The sequence below is a fragment of the Apodemus sylvaticus genome, chromosome 12 (genome assembly GCF_947179515.1).
Source record: "Apodemus sylvaticus chromosome 12, mApoSyl1.1, whole genome shotgun sequence".
Taxonomy (NCBI): domain Eukaryota; kingdom Metazoa; phylum Chordata; class Mammalia; order Rodentia; family Muridae; genus Apodemus; species Apodemus sylvaticus.
Window position 1 is genome coordinate 71,699,725 of NC_067483.1, and position 17,733 is coordinate 71,717,457.

General features: G+C 44.0%; 1 protein-coding gene across 1 annotated transcript; it reads left to right on the forward strand.

Moving 5' to 3' along the window:
* Positions 1-1,316: 1,316 nt before the first annotated feature.
* On the forward strand, positions 1,317-17,353 carry Slc19a2 (solute carrier family 19 member 2). The gene is made up of 6 exons (XM_052200811.1): positions 1,317-1,715; positions 9,122-9,724; positions 13,255-13,480; positions 14,511-14,703; positions 15,472-15,613; positions 16,237-17,353. Exons 1-6 carry the CDS (start codon positions 1,512-1,514, stop codon positions 16,363-16,365), a joined length of 1,497 nt encoding a protein of 498 aa, XP_052056771.1. The 5' UTR covers positions 1,317-1,511; the 3' UTR covers positions 16,366-17,353.
* Positions 17,354-17,733: the final 380 nt, after the last annotated feature.

The following is a 17,733-nucleotide window of genomic DNA, read 5'->3' on the forward strand; positions in this document are numbered from 1 at the left end:
TTCCTCCTCTGGGAAGATGCAGTGACCCAGGCGGAATTAAAGAAAAAGAATTCAGATCGCCCTCACTAACAACAGAGGACTATCAGTCTGAGAGGCGAATCTCAGTCGCTGTGACCAGAGATGCAGGAGAGCCAGCAGTGCATGGTCTGAGCCAGATTTTGTAGCCAAGAGTAGGGAAGGAGGAGTGCAGGGCTTCCTTGGAGAAAGAGCAGACGAGTAGCCTGTCTGGATGGACGGATAAGATACTTTTCTTCAAATGGTTAGGTAGGAGATAAGTCAAGTAACCTCCCAGTGTGGGGTGGGAGTTAGATACTTTTACTTTTGCACCCTGGGGGTATTTCGTGGGCTGCACACTTCCAGGAGCCTTGAGCCTATTTTAGGACCTTGGCTTTTAGGGCGATTTCCTTTCCATAGGATATATTGCAGGTAATTGTCCTTTGTATCCTGCCAACAAAAAGTGACGAAATAAAGCAAAGGCCTCTCGCTCATTAACTCGGGCATTCTCATTTTCTGTCTATAGTAAAAGGCCCCAAAGCTCAGTTCTCAGGTCCGACTTGCATCTTTCTACCGCAGATGAAAACATTGTTAAAAAACCAAAACCAAACCAAATCAAACCCAGCAACAACAACAAAAAGCTCTAGGAGGCCAGGGATTGCATTCTCCCGCTTCAAGGTTAAAGGTTTGCAAGCCTCTGTCACCACGTGTTCCGGGCAGAGGGCCAACCAGACATCAGAGGGTTGGCGGATAAGACTGAGCAGGCTCGCTGTGATGAAGTGCACATCCGGGGATCCCGCTTTAGTGGCGCGTGATCGGAAAATACCGAGTGACCGATCCGACCGGTGTGTGTGTGTGTGTGTGTGTGTGCAGGGACGTAGGATTCCCCGCCGCAGAGTGTGTGTGTGTGTGTGTGTGTGTGTGTGTGCAGGGACGTAGGATCCCCGCCGCGTGTGTGTGTATGTGTGTGTGTGTGGGCAGGGACGTAGGATCCGCGACACAGAGTCCAGACACGGTTCCTAACAGTCCGATGTCCCAGAACCCCTCACGTCAGAGCCCCAGCCCGCAGCCCTAGCGGCCTTTCTCGTCTTTTGAGTCACCAGCCCAAGGGGAAGCAGGGAGATTGGCTGCGGTTGGAGGCGTTGGCGAGGGGGCGGTGCCCGAGTGCGTGGCTCCGGAGCGTCCGTAGTCTGTGGGCGTGGTGTGGGGGCGTGGCCAGGGTGACTGACCTGTGGAAGGGCATTCGGCGGCTGGGGCGGGGCGTGGGGCGGAGCTAGGATGGCCTGGGGGCGGGGCCACACGAGTGGCGGGCCAGACCGGGAGGCGGACCTAAGGGAAGGGCGTTCGGCGGACGATCTATAGCAGCCAGCGGCCGGGACTCCCAGCACCTTGACCCTGGCGCGAGGCGGCGTCGCGCACGCTTACAGGTGCCCGCGCGGGGCCGCGGCTCGGGCGCCCTCCCGTTGGCCGAGAAGGAGGAAGGGGGCCGTGTCGGCGTCCAGCCCCTCGCGCCCAGGATGGACGTGCCGGCCCGGGTGTCCCGACGAGCGGCGGCGGCGGCGGCCAGGATGCTTCTGCGCACTGCCCGCGTCCCTCGCGAGTGCTGGTTCTTGCCGACCGCGCTGCTCTGCGCCTACGGCTTCTTCGCAAACCTCCGGCCGTCGGAGCCGTTCCTCACGCCCTACCTGCTGGGGCCGTTCAAGAACTTGACCGAGAGGCAGGTAGGCAGGCGCGGCAGGCGGGGAGGCCGAGCGCGGCAGGTGTTTGCGGAGGGCCTTGCGGCGGAGCCCCGGAGCCGGCTACGCAGATAGGATTTCTGCTCGCTTGGAAAAGTGGCCTTACTCTTTTCGTTTCTGGCACGTTCTGTGTGGGACTAAACCAGAAGGGCCGCAGCCCACGTGCATGTATGTGGATAGTGCTGTGTGGTGACATAACCCGGTTCTGCCCGGACAAGTCCTGCTGGAGCTGCTGGGGACCGGGGACAGTGAGTGGACAAAGAAAACTGTATACTTTCAATAGGATATATATATATATATACATACATACATATGTGTGTATTTATATATGGATGTATGAATGAATGGACGGATGGGTGTTAGTTGGCACTGCTTTTGTGAGAGGATCCCCTTTCCTTCTTCTCCTTGACTTTGTTTACCTCTGACAAGATAGATACGCTGCTGTATCACATAAGGGCAAACAGTACTACACCATCCGAATCTGGCTGTTTGATTAGGTGAGATTGTGTCCAAAGAGTTCCTGCCCCCTTTGAAGTACCTCTCTGGGATGAAAACAGACGGTGCTATATAATTGGCACTTAGCTTTTCTCGTGTTGTGAATTGTTGCTTCACGGACAGGTTTTGTCCCTTCCGGACAGGTGGAGTTTTTGAAGGCTGTGATGCACATGGGCCATGATCGAGAACTCCTGGGTAGTCATTTACTCAAGATAAAAACTTGTAAGCATGGCACTTCAGAAGTGCATACTTAAGAAATGTGCCTAACTCCTCTGATTAAAAGCACATTGTCCTGGCACTTGATATTGTCAGAGGAGTATGTCGATTGAGAAAGAAATTAAATCGGTGCTGCTCCAGGACCCTTTCCTTGAGTACCAAAGAGGGTGAAAGCTCAAGACCGATGTCTTTTCCCTGCTGTCAGCTGAGCTGGATAATTGTCACTTTTTTTTTCCTATACCCCTTCCCTTCTTTACCACACTGCGTCCCTGCCCAAGTGACTATAGAATATTACTTCCATGTAAACCTTCCTGACATTGCCAGTCATCTCTTTTGAGGAGCAACTGACTCAACTCAGCATACCAGGTCAGAGCAAGAGGTGACACTACCAGACTCTTTTTCTGACTGGCAGGATTACTCAGAGTCCAGTTTGTAGCTGTCAGGTGCCTTTATCCAGTATTGCCTGGGAAAGAATTAGAGTCAGTGTGGAATCCCGGATCCTGTAATATTTAGGCAATACAGCTGACTTTTGCCTGAATGTTACATCATGCTTCTTGCCTTCTGATCAGAACAGTTCTCCAAGAAGAAAATTACTCTGTGGCTATAAGAAAGTGCGATTTTGGAGACCCAGAACAACCTCTGAACCTGCGGTGTAGACACTGAGGCAGACATGACTCAGCATGGGGGCAGACTAAGCTTCCGTGCAGACTGCTCTGTGAGCTGCACAGTGTATGGACTTGCCTGACAGAAGCCTGTGAGGAGAATCGTGCTCTCGGTGTTGACACTAGAAAGTTGTCAGGGGACCTGGATGGAGAGCTGCTGGGTGCCACACGATGGCCTGCCCTGCCCTGCCTTCTCAGCAGGCCTTCCTTACATATAGGGGGTATAGGAGTACAGCAGGGTGCTGGGCCAGCAAATCCTTGTTCATTGTATGACAACACGAGGATGCTTCTCTTATGCCAAATAGTAGAGGCAAGGGGACTTAAAAAGAAATCTAGTCATCTGAGATGTGGGATCTTGGAGTCTTTGCCAAAATTCTAGTGGTGTTGCCCTTCTTTCCAGGTTGAGAATTCTACATTAAAAAACAAAACAAAAACCCAAAACCTAGTAGCTAAATTAGAACCACTGTTGTCCTTCATGAATGAGTGCTTGCTTTCAGCAGTGGACAGTTGAATAAAACATTGCGTGATTTTTAAGCAAAGTAAATCTGGGTTATAGTTAGTGACATTTGTACTGAAGTTTGTAGTTTCCCCTTGAAGATGTCCGAAGTGCCAACCTGGGTCATCTTAAATGGTGCTGAGTGCCTAAGACCCGAGGGCAAAATTTCCTCTCTCCATTTCCATTAAGCCAAACATTAATAAAAGTTATTTATTATGCTAGGCACTGAATCCAGGGCTCCTTCTGCATGTTATAGAAGTGCTATACTGCTGAGCATATTTCCATACTTTTATTTATTTTTTAATTTTGTATTTATGTGCATGACTGTATGAGTGTTTGCCATGTGTGTATGGGAGCCTGCGAATGCTAGAAGAGGATGTTGGATCCCCTGTAGCAGGAGTTATGGATGGATATGAACCAACTGACATAGGTGCTGGGAAACTGAACCCCAGTCCTCTGAAAGAGTAGTCGATGCTTCTAACCACTGAGCCATCTCTAGTCTCGTTGACCATTTTTTAGGGATGTTCTTATAAGTTGCCCAGAATATTCCTAAACTCGTGACCTTCCTGCCTCAGCCTGTCTGGGATTACAAGTGTTTATTGTCATAGCCAACAGAATTCTTTATCTCTGAAAAGTTGCTTTTATCTTTTCTTGGTAGCACACAGTTTTGATGTTTACTGCTTTTCTTTGACTTGTACTTGATACTTGATTCTGCTTGGTACTCTGAGCCTTGCAGACTCCTTTTGCCCTTTTGCTTTATTCATATCCTAAATCTAGCGTATTCACCAACTCATGTATGTATGGTCCAGCACTCAAATGTATGATCTCTGCTTAAGATAATCTTTATTTGTGTGTGTGTGCATGTCTGTATGTGTGTGTGTCTCTGTGTGTGTGTGTGTGTGTGTTGCTTTCATATCTTCCTTATCTTTCTGGGTCTACCCTGTTTGCAGTTTCCATTTTTAAATCTGTGTCTGTGCATGCTCTTAGATTCAGAACTCCTGGAATTAAAGGTTCATTCATTCTTTTTTTTAATCTCTATACAGGTTAAGTAGGTTATGCAAATACGTGTTCATCAGGTATGGTAACAGAACTGTTAACCCAGTTTTCTTTGGTCAAAATGTGAATTGGTTTAAAACTGAACTGTGCCATATCTCCCAGAAGGAAATGCACACAAACAAGTTCTGCCTAAAGTTGTGAAAGGCACTTGGAATAGAACAAGTCAATTCCTTTTGGTCACGTGGTAGAGTTTACTTGCCATGAGAAGCTAGCTAATGGAAAGTTAATAAGGATGTGCCATTTGTATGTTTTTGACTGTGAGAAGTTGTTCTCCAAGAGTCAAAATATCTATTAAAGCAAGATTTTCTGGTGTTAAGACTTCTCTACCAGAAATGTTCTAAAAGAATATTCTTTGAGACCTACTTCTGCAGACTATGTGGTCTCCGTCTCTGAGGAGTCCCTGTCATAGTACCTCCACAGAGATGGGCAAACTTCTGCAAGCATTAGGGAAACTTAGGGCATTCAGAATCAATAACAGTTTAATTGAAGAAAGATGTTTTGGGGTAGTGGCTGGGGAATATCTGGTTCGGCTCATTTCTCTGCCAATCCTAACTGTATAATCCAGCATCTGCTAACACCAAGTTTCCTTCATGTAAAGTAGAGATGGTAAAGCACTTACTTTGTAGGACTGTTTGGATTAGCTGGAAATAACTGAGGTAAAGTTCACAGCATGGTGTGTGGGAGATGTGCCACTGAGGTTTTTTGATAGTGGGAGAGGAGGTTTCTGTTTTTGTTTTTCTTGTTTGATGTTCCTTGTAAATAGAGATCACTTGATTAGAGGGAGTTGAAGAGAGCCCATCTGGTCTCCCGTGGTCCACCCGCCCCATCCCTTAGTGTACTTAGTTGATGTGGTGAGTCTGGTAGTATTACTTTTCCTCATCTTCATTATCCTAATTGTGGGTTTGTGTTAGTGTAGCATTAACGTCGTGAGGGCTATGCATGTATGTATGTATGTATGTATGTATGTATGTATGTATGTATGTATATTTTATGAAAAAAGGGCTTCCTATGTTACCAGACTGATCTTGAACTACTTAATGGTCCTCCTGCCTCAGTCTACAGGCAGGCACCACCACACCCTTTAAACTGATAAAGGATGGGATTTATGCAATGGAACATTGGCAATTAATTAAGGACAGCTACTGCTGAAAGTTACCTGTCTAAACAAAGTTTTACTAGACTGAACAGTTGGACAAAACTCCAGAACAAAAGAAGATGGGGTGCTGAAGGAAGTGATAGAGAACATCTTAAACTGTTTTAGTAACATAGTAATTGTATGTATCCATTTGTTACTGTAACAACTTCAGCACAGGCAACAAGCTTCAGCGATCCAGTCAGAACAACTAGCATTTCCCTCTTCATCATCTCCTTATATTTGGCGCCCTTGAGCTGCTCCCTTCCAGTTATTCATAAGCTCATAAAATATATAATCAGTTGTGACTGAATGCAGCCATTCCAGAGAATAGTGGAAGGACTGTCTCAACTATGCTCGCAGTCTGAAGTAATCTCTGTTCGGGATTTATATTGGATTGTTTTTGACTTCCATGTAACATTTGTCTTTCTGTGTCTGGATCACTTAACTTAAAATACAGCTTCTGCTTCTATCCAGGATACTGCAGGTGACCAGCTTCATTCTTCTGTTTGGTGCAGTAACAGTTCATTGTGCAGCTAGACCATGGTTTCTGTGAAGAAGTTTGAGTTAGTTAAGAAAAGGTTCATTGGCCAATGGTTTTGTGGTAGGGAAAGACATGGTAAGGGACCCATGAGGCACAGAAACATGCTAAGTCACACAGGAGACAGTTAAACTTTAGAGACTAGAAGGAGGGTAGTATCTGGGGGAACCGGAGTTGCTGATTGAAGCACAACTGAAAATATCCGTAGGGAAGGCTTCTTGCCCCACCTCACGGCTTTCTCAAGATTCCCTTGCTAGGGGACACAGAAGGCTTTGTTTCTCACTTGTTAGAAAGTACACACTTTGACAAAGAATCCCTTCAACAGTTCCTATGATCATGCAGATTTCAAGGCCACTCCAGAGTGCATAGCAAGTTGCACACCACTTGTCAGAACTGCATCACAAGGACCCTTACCCCCAAACCCCAGAGCAACAACAAAACAGAAACTCCCTAAACTGACAGCTGTAACCCTTTAGTGCACTGCTAGGTGGTCAGCTCCTCGTAAAAGAAGGGCCATTTCAGTGGTCACTGTTATTAGGAGAAGGAAGCTCGAAGTTGAACTGGTGCTAGTTCGTATAGTCCAGGAACCATTTTTTCATTCAGTCTTCTGGTTTTCAGAGTTGTAGAAAAGTAAGTGATTGCTGATGCATTTAATCCTTGCATCAGGAGGGTAGTGTAGGTTTTGTCCTCTGGTGCTGATGGTAAAGATGAATTCGGAGGGGACTAAACCTTACCTACGCACAAGCGCCTGCTTACAGCTCTCTGCCTTACCTTTCTCCCCTTTGTGATACTGTGCGCACTGCACTCGTTGAATGTGGCACAATCTGGATTTGACCTTTTCCTCTGCTATAAAGCAGTGACATTTCCTTGCGATGCTGGGCAGTGAGTCAGGGTTCCCTTTCAGCCATTCTTTTATGTAGGAAAATAACACACACTCTACAGGGTGCTGTGCTGCTAAATGATGAGGTTCTTTGGGGTGTGTACACTAAATACTTTTTTTTTAATCTGTGTGTGATGCATGTTCATGCTTTCAGAAATGAGAGGGTGATACGTTTAGCCTGAGGTAAACATAGGATGTCTTCCTCAGTCCTTCTCCTTTATTTTTCTGATACAGAGTCTCTCACTGAGCCTGTAACTCACTAAATTGCCTATGTTAGCTAACTGCCAGCAAGCCCCAGGGACCCTCCTGTCTCTTCCTCCCCAGTGCTGAGATAACAGCTTCTTACATGAGTACTGGGGGTCTCAACTCAGGTCCCCATGTTTATATTGAACTGAACTGTCTCTCCAGCCCCAAGTGAATTTTTTTTTACATTCAGCTGAGAGCAACTTTACTGGTACTTACCCATTCCACGCTGAGGAACAGCTCTTAATTACACAAGTAATGGAACTGAAATTCCAAATGCAGTCTTTCTCATTTAAAATGCATCTTGAAGATTATGTTTACAGAATCTCAATTTTAAATTGTGCTCGAAAAAGAAATAGCAGTAAGTTTCAGTTAACCTCATGTTATATAAATTAAAATAGCTAAAGCAAGGATTCTTGTGTACTTATTATAAAGATATAATAAATGTTTGAGATAATAAATTACCTAAATATTCTGAGTTGGGTATTGCAGTGTGTACATGTACCAAGTTATACTGTATCTCATAAATATGTATAACTATATATATTTTTTAATTTAAGAAAGAAAAATAAAACATCAAACACTTAAACTTTAGGTCATGTTCCCAATAAGTAAGAAAGCCATAGATACTGCCTATAATCCCCTGCCGAGGGTCAGGTGTCTCATCAGGGTATAACAGACACACTCTTTTGAGCAAAGCTTAACGTCAGAGAAGCCTTGCTACACTGTTAGAGGGGTGGCCCATAATATTTGGCCATGCTTCCCTGGATGACCCCATTCCCACACCTTTGTGCACATAAGCAATGCTAGTTGGACTTTGGGTTATAGAAAAAGGAGTAGTCTGGGAAGAGGAGAAAGTAATAATGAAGAATTGGAGGGGAGAGGAGAAGTATATCATCTAAATACTTTGTACATATGTGTAGAGTCCAGCTCACACATTTTAACCATGGGTTTTCTGGAAGGAGAGATGAGTAAGGAACAGGTTGCAAGAGAAATCACATGGAGAGAAACAAAAACACATGGCTTCTGGTTTAAGTCTCCATCTTTAATCCTGCCTCTTTTCCCAACCAACAAAGGCAGACCAAGCCCCTCCCCTGAAGACTGGAAACCGGTTCTTCTTGTTCTTCAGGAGGTGGGTGGTCAGGCTGCTGGCTGCTATTCTTGAGAGCAGTGGGCAGGGGGAGGTCACACATATGTATGAAATTATTACAAAATTATAAAAGTAATATAATAATAATAATAATAATAATAAATTTTAGAGATAAGAATTGGCAGTGATTTAATTTCCAAAACATGTGTTGGTCCCTGTGTCTTCCAGACAGGATGCTGGATCCACCTTAGAAACCTTAAGGGTGCTGGGCATGAGTGAGAGAAAATACCCGTAATCTCAGCACTAGGAAGGCTGAAACAGGAGGCTCCACAGACCCAGACTAGTTTGATCTCTATTGTGCTTTTGAGTCCAGTCTCGGTCACAGAGCAAGATCCTTGGTGTTTGGAAAGGATTTTATTCAGCCGAGGGGGTAGGAAAGGCCATTCCAGAAGTTCCCTGAGCTTACTGTAGCCCGTTTCTCCAGGTGACAGGGGTGTTGGGTGGCTGTGTTGTAAGAATACATTGTTACGGCCTCTTGGGTCTGTTGATCATTAACGAACTCATACTTTTTTCCTACCAGGTCTTCAATGAAATTTATCCAGTGTGGACATACTCTTACATGCTGCTGCTATTTCCCGTGTTCCTCGCCACAGACTACCTCCGTTACAAGCCTGTCATTCTGCTGCAGGGATTCAGCCTTATTGTTACATGGTTCATGCTGCTCTATGCCCAAGGACTGCTAGCCATTCAGTTCTTGGAATTCTTCTATGGCATCGCCACAGCCACTGAAATTGCCTACTACTCCTACATCTACACTGTGGTCGACCTGGGCATGTACCAGAAAGTCACAAGTTACTGTAGAAGTGCCACCTTGGTGGGCTTTACCGTGGGCTCTGTCCTAGGGCAGATCCTCGTCTCTGTGGCGGGCTGGTCACTGTTCAGCCTGAACGTCATCTCCCTCACCTGCGTTTCCGTGGCTTTTGCTGTGGCCTGGTTTCTGCCTATGCCACAGAAGAGCCTCTTCTTTCACCACATTCCTCCCTCCTGTCATGGAGTGAACGGCCTCAAGGTACAGAATGGTGGCATCGTTACTGATACCCCAGCATCTAACCATCTTCCTGGATGGGAGGACATTGAGTCAAAAATCCCTCTAAATGTAGATGAGCCTCCGGTGGAAGAACCGGTGAGTTCAGCCTTGCATTTGCGGTTGCTGTTCTGTGCATTGGCTAATGGTAGTGAGACAGACAGGCAAGCCCACGTCACCGGGCCACTCACTCATCAAGATGCAGCTGATTTCTATACTGGATAATCAACTTATTCTCTCCTAGAGTGGGTGCGTGGTCCTCAAAGTCATCCTGGCGTAGCATTATGCATCATGTCAGAAATGTCTTGGGTCTGTGTCTCTGTTTTTGTATTCCTACTGCTTGGTAGACAGACACAAAGAAAGCACTCAGAAAATGTTTACTAGTGAGTGTTTGAAATGATGCAGTGTCTACCTGCAGCTTCTGACTTGGAGCTCAGAGTATTTAAAGATAAAAGAAGTATTTTCCTCTTCTGGGCTAGAAGTGATGCATTTTATTTATTTATTTCAAATGGTGCTTTGTTGTTTTGTTGTAGAAGGTCAGTGAATAGAGGCAGTGATAGAGGACAGCAGACAAATTTAAGACATGATTTTAAAGCTCTTTCTTAGAAGAGAGTCCAGTGTTTTAAATAGTCCCTCCATTCTTTGTAACTAGAAAGATGAGTTAACTACCCGGTTTATTTTTTAATATAAAAGGTGTGTGTGTGTGTGTGTGTGTGTGTGTGTGTGTGTGTGTGTTGTTTTTCCTGTCAGGTTATAGGGTGTGAAAGACAAGGACAAGATTCATTCCAGCGACACTGGAGCAGTTTGGGTTTTCCTCTAGAATGTTGCTTGGCCCATAACATTCCCATCATGCTTAGGGAATCTAAAACTGAATTACAAGTTTTGTAGACTGAATGAAAATACAGAACTACTATGAATAGCTTGATTCTACCTAAAGCCAACCTTTTGGTTTCTTCTCAACCTATAAAAGCCTTGACCAGGGAACTAGTTGAAATTCTGTCTCAAGGAGCCTCAGTCCTCCTCTACTACAGACAGGGATACACCCTTCATGGAATACACCTCTGACTACTCTGGGTACCATCTTTAATCAGAATGGCCAGGGATTTAGTATAGAAGAGATGTTGATTCTGGTGTAATTAGTTAAGTGGCAGTGCAGAGTCAGCAGAGGGTTGGTTGAGAGGTCTACTCATTTGCTATCACATAGCAGTAGGGAAAACATATAAACTTCTGGTTGTTTTCAAGTGTGTTACAGGGGCTTTGGCAAACCTGAATATACCTAATAGTTATATAAATATATACTTTAAATATTAACATTAGTTATAGTTAAAGATTTTTATAGAATAGTGGGGTTTTATGATTTTGGATGCTAAGAAATATATGGGAAAGGAAATTTGTTCATAACAGCCACTACATACAAATGTGTGTGTGATTTTTGTATGCATATGTATAACAAAAGCCAAGAGCTTTACAAGACAATACTCTGTTATCTATTTTATTAACTTTTTTAAATTCAAGTCACAGCCTATTAAATATAGCTTATTGCCAAGTTGAGTTGCAGTTTCAGTTCAGTTTTAGATTCCCTAAGCAAGACAGGAATGTTAGATATAGGCTTACAGACAAGCGACATTCCAGAGGAAAAGCCAAACTGCTTCAGTGTAGCTGGGATGAATCTTGTATTCACATAGCGATTCTATAGCTGAACTTCATTATCTGTCAGTAACCAAACTGTCAGTATTAGGACTGGGTGACCTATCGTCACGGCATTCCAAGGCTGAGGCAGGAAGATAGCAGGTTCCCTGTCAACCTGGGTTACATTGTGAGGCCATGTCTCAAAAGACCCCAACAAAAATACATGTTAAAGCATAGGAAAATTTTCACTAGAAGCGATCTCCCAACAGGGCATGGAGCACTCAGAGAGGACTGGCTCTCACCTACCCCCTTCTTATAGAGCTTGGACTGGATCTCAGCTACCCCCTTCTTATAGAGCTTAGACTAGATCTCACCTACCCCCTTCTTATAGAGCTTGGGCTGGATCTCACCTACCCCCTTCTTATAGAGCTTAGACTGGATCTCACCTACCCCCTTCTTATAGAGCTTAGACTAGATCTCACCTACCTCCTTCTTATAGCGCTTGGGATCCAAGATCAGTAACTTACACATGCTTGCACAGATAGCATTCACACACAATTTGAGCATGTGAGAGACTTACTTCCCACTTTACCTCATAAAGGCTTTCACTGAGCTACATCTGCAGACTGGAGGTGTGGGAGAAATTAGCTTCCGTTGGTTCCCTGACCTCCCAGGCTCTGTGGCTCTGCTGGTAGTCGGGCAGTGCTTTGGCCACCACATTGACTGCTGTTTTCCTACAGACAGCATGAAGGGAAGCCAGGATATAGATATTGAGAATTGCAGAGCCGTTTAAGCTAGCAAAGCGTATAACCAAATTAAATCACAGTTGCAGTATTAATTTAAGAGTAGATGGGTGGTTTATCGTGACTGTGCAGAAAGAGGAAATTAAGTAGGAGGAGTCAGAGTGATGGTCCACATGCCTTAGACTACTTACCTCATGCATTGAGTTCTTAGGTAGCCTATTGCTTTAGAGCAGAGGGGACCAACACTGAGGGAGGAGCCCCAGAGCCAGTGATTTTTTTTTTTCTTTCAGGAGGGCTAGACTTAGGCTCAGTGGGAAACCATTGGCCCTTGCCTTAACTTATAGCACTGAAAAAAAGTAAAATTCGGTCTGGTGTAGCAGCACTGGTCTGCTATCCTTTATTCTGGAAACTGAGGCTGAACGACTTCAAGGGCAGGGGCAGCCTGAGCTATATCACAAAGTGTCTTGAAGTAAAATAAAACAAAATTCAAATTAACCTCTCTCTGAGATAGAAATTGCCATGTCACTCACTCCTAACAGTTCCCTCCCTGTAAAGGAGTTTTCACACTGACAGTGTTCCTTTGAGTACACATTCCCAGTGTGCATGGCCACGCTTCTCCTGTAGTATTGAATAGTGCTCTTCCCAGCAGCCAAGTGGAGTGTTTTAAAGAAAAAAAATATGACTCTAAACTCTGCTTCTAGTACTTCCAGGGCAAGTTATTAATTTTTCAGTCTTTTCCCCCTTATTGGTCTGCCTATATTTTGATTATAAATGGGATAATATAAAGCTCTCAGATGAGAATACAGAGTAGACATTTCGTACACAGTGGCCAGTACTGATGTCACCACTAACCACAGATAGCAAACAAATTTGTCCCTTTGCTATAAATGCCAACTGTGAGTTTGTAAATAGTCTTTCCTGTCTACCAAAGAGGATATAAACATAATTGCTAATAAGTATAGGTGTGTGTGTGTGTGTGTGTGTGTGTGTGTGTGTGTGTTTTACTGTTGATAATACTTTACCTAAGTAAATGTAAACAGTGGAGCCAGGACCAAAACTGAGAATAGCTTCAGGGCTTCTGTCCTTACTACACTGTGCTGTTGTTCCTTTCAAATATATACCTTTTACTTGAGTAAAATAAGCACTTGGCTTTTACAAAGGAAAAAAATAATCTGTGAGATAGGAAACTGGGCTTGCCCAGTGGGCCGCAGCATCCCTACCACAGCGTTCCAGCTCTCGTTTCTATTTGCTATGCAGGAGGAGCCCAAGCCTGACCGGCTGCGGGTGTTCAAAGTCCTGTGGAACGACTTCTTGATGTGTTACTCCTCCCGCCCTCTGCTCTGCTGGTCCGTGTGGTGGGCCCTGTCCACCTGCGGCTATTTCCAAGTGGTGAACTACGCACAGGGGTTGTGGGAGAAGGTGATGCCTTCTCAGAACGCTGTCATCTACAATGGCGGCGTGGAGGCTGTTTCAACCTTGCTAGGTAAGTAGCTAAGCCAACAGGGATCAGGCTCACTTCGTCCTCCCAGCTCTGAAGGAACCCAGAGGAAAGGCTTGTTTGGAGCTCCGATTTTCTTCTTAGGAGAACACTTGAATGTAATCAAATGGTAGGGGCCTTTGACCGACAGACACAGTCTCAGAAATGGGATGTACTGATTTTCGAGATGGTTTTCTTCTCTCATCCATGTTCCATTTGCCTGTGTTTGTTGAGATTTTGAGTAGCAGCATACTATATAGTTGATGACAGTAGCTGCTGTCTCTTGAGTGTTAATATGGACCGAACACTATTGTGTAGATCAGTTGTAGATTAGTTGTAGTTCAGAATTCCTGAGGCAGTTACAGTTATTGTTGTCATTTTACATTGGAAACTTTGGACATGTTGATAATGTACCTAAAATCATTAAATGATAGTTAGTGACGTACAGATTGGAACTCGGGCATGATGGCTTCAGAGCCTGTGTCATTGATAACATGCTCTGTTCTTTTCTGATTTGTTGCTCTACTTCATAAGGCTGTTGGGAGATTCTCCATAGCAGCTCTAAGCACTTACTAATTATGGCTGGCACCCAGAAGGCACTCCCATATTATAGCTGTCACCACCCGCATCATGTCACTCAAGGAAAGAGACAGCATTTTGCATATACTAGCTTGCTTCTGGGTCTGAAGCAGAGATGACTCACCCAGGCATATTGCCAAATCAAATTAGATGCAGTAATTTTCTGTGACTCTAGCCTGTGCTTCAGGCCAAATACTTATTTCCGTAGCAGTATCCCTGGGCCTGGTGCTCCTCTTCTGTCTGCTTCCCAGATGTGCTGGTTCAGGCTTACCTCAGTGGCTACATGCTATCCATCAAGTTCAAAATTGCTTTGCTTAAGTTTCAAGGAACTCTGTATTCTCAAGCTTCCTAATTTACACATTGAAAGGCCTTAATACATAATAATCTGAGCTGAATTTTCAATGTGTTGAAAAAGACTTTCTATAGTCAATAACTGGAATCCTTTTTTGTTTTGTAGGTGCTAGTGCTGTGTTTGCAGTTGGTTATATAAAGCTGTCATGGTCAACTTGGGGAGAAATGACGTTATTCCTGTGCTCTCTGCTGATTGCCGCTGCAGTGTACGTCATGGACACTGTAGAGAGCATTTGGGTGTGCTATGCATCCTATGTTGTCTTCAGAATCATCTACATGGTACTCATCACCATAGCAACGTATGTATTCTAACTCCGAAGTGTTAGGAAAAGTTATGGGCAAGATAAACTTGGATTTCTTTATAAAGCAAAAAAAAATTAAAATTAATATGTAAAGGAGGCAAATGGGAAGAGCATCGTATTGTAGCTGTTATATATTTTCCCTCAGCAAGTGTTTAGGGAAGATTTGTTTGTACTCTTGTATTTTTATCCTACTGTCTTAGTCAGGGTTTCTATTCCTGCACAAACATCATGACCAAGAAGCAAGTTGGGGAGGAAAGGGTTTATTCAGCTTACACTTCCATGTTGTAGTTCATCACTAAAGGAAGTCAGGACTGGAACTCAAGCAAGTCAGGAAGCAGGAGCTGATGCAGAGGCCATGGAGGGATGTTTCTTACTGGCTTGCTTCCCCTGGCTTGCTCAGCCTGCTCTCTTAGAACCCAAGAGCACCAGCCCAAAGGTGGAACCACCCACAAGGGGCCCTCCCCACTTGATCACTAATTGAGAAAATGCCCCACATCTGGAGCTCATGGAGGCACTTCCCCAACTGAAGCTCCTTTCTCTGTGATAACTCAGCCTGTGTCAAGTTGACACACAGAACTAGCCAGTACACCTACTGTCTTCATATGTTTGCATAAGATTTATATCACTCAGCAACAAACCATGTTTCATATTTCGGAAAGGGAGTTAGCAGTAAAGAGAAGGGGTTATGGTCCCGTTTAAAGAAAAAGTGGGAGACAGTTCATGAGGAGGGTAAACATACTCCAGTCACTGTTTTTCTTTTGAAAGTTTTCAGATTGCTGCAAACCTCAGCATGGAACGTTATGCCCTTGTGTTTGGTGTGAACACCTTCATTGCCCTGGCTTTGCAGACTCTGCTCACACTGATTGTGGTAGATGCCAGGGGCCTTGGCTTATGCATTACTACTCAGGTGAGATGTCTTTGTCGACATTGAAAGTAGTTTACCTGATCAGGGAGGCAGAAGTGGGACATGCGTTATGAAAACAAATTCAAATTTTTCCAAACAGATCTAACCTAAGTATCCCATCCCCCTTCTTCCACCACCTACCCATTCTTAGGTCTTTTCTGGAGGATGTTGAGACCATTATCTTTTTGATGAGGTCCTAAAGGTCCTTCTCAACTGTGGGATGTTTGGTCAGAGTTACAGATGCATGTGGTTACCATATGGGCACTGGGCCTTGAACTCGGGCCCTCTGGAAGGACAGCCATGCTCTGAGCTGCAAAGCCATCTCTCCAGCCCCTCATTCTTAATCTATAAACCTGAAGTACTGTGTGAGATGCCTGCTTCATAGTCCCTCAGAGTTGTTTAAGTCTCCTACCTCCTTTTTATGAAGCCCTTCTTTGCCCAAATACCAAACAGTTAAGGTTGATGAGTGTGCTATGATTGTCAACATGTGACCGACCCATTGAGAAAACATGAATGCAAAAGCTCACAGAATGGCTGCTCACATCCACTCTGGAATCAGGGTGTAGAGTATGTTTACATACAACCATCGTGATAATTTTATGAATGTCTACTTTTCTCTCTTGCAGTTCCTGATTTACGCCAGTTACTTTGCAGCCATCTCTATGGTTTTCCTGGCTAATGGCATAGTCAGCATTATAAAGAAATGCAGGAATCGGGAAGAGCCCACCTCCAGCCCTCAAGCGGCCACTTCCTAGCATGCTACCAAAATGCTGCTGCTTCCAAGCAAGGACTCTGCACAGTAACTGCTTGGATGTATTTAAACTCTTTATGGTTCAGATAATTCTACATGAATGTGTATTTCATGGCTTCAAAGCAGGCTACTCAACTAACACCTTGCATTCTTGGAGTTAGTATAATACTGTTGAGAGAAGCCAGAGCTGAAGCTTTTTTTTTTTTCATGGATTGCTTAGGAGCAGTAATTTAAGAATGAAGTTTTCTAATTCAAAAACAAAAAACAAAACAAAACCCCACAAAACTTGATTTTGAAAAACCAAGTGATCAAGCAGGACTCTGCTATCCCCTCGATTAGCATGTGAGTGTGATGTTTTTTAGTCGCATTTGTCACTCGCCCAGACCTGTGGCCTGGTGGGACCAGGGCTTCAGAAGCCACAGGACAGTACAAGTCACGCCAGACGAGATCTGTCAGCACTTGTCCCGTCCAGCCTCATTCTGGTTTCAGTGTTACTTGTGCGCATGTGTGTATCTACAGATGGAAATATCTGCTCGGATTCAGTGTTCTGTCCTCTAAGGAGTGTTATGTCTAATTTGATTTTAAAACTTCACTGTATGACTGTTAGTGTTTCCCATTTGACCGTTGTATATTTTTGGAAACGTTCTTTAGAAGTACATTTTTGTGTTATTCATATGCTTCCCAGAGAAGCTCATTTCATTAGAAAAGGCAGATTTTAAAGCCTGCCGATAACCCAGGAGGCTAATCAGGTAGGTTTGCTTGTCTTTAAAACTTTGGTATGAAGGACTTCTAATTGCTACTGAAAAGGTCATTTATAGGTTAGAGATACAGGGAGCCCATTTTATATTTGCATACCCATTTATTTCCAAAACAAAATCAACTTTTTTCCTTTGAGACAATATCATTCCCATATGCCTCTCATTGTCTTGGCTTTCTTATCCAAGATGAAGATGTTAGTCAGAACTGGATTATTCCACAGCCTTTTTTTTTTTCCATATAAACTGAGCCTCTTAATATTTTTATTGGGGTTGGAACCAGGATAGACTTGATGCCTGCATTTTGGACCTTAGACCTGCTTTTGTTCCTAAGGTTAGCTCATCTTGAGAGATACTTAAAAGTATTTCCTTATTACTTGAAAGAATGATGTTCTATATGTTAATATTTGTGATGAGACATGAAAACTATTTCAGAGCCAACTTTGTTGTCTTGTTGTGCAACAAATCTAGGTAGGTGCTTTTAACTAGAGTGTTGACTTTTTAAGACCGACATAGCTGAACAGTATTATCAATACTGAGATTGCAAAACTGAAGCTTCATGCGTGTGTGGAAGACCCTGTCTCAAATTCCAGCACTGGGAAGACCAAAATGCAAAC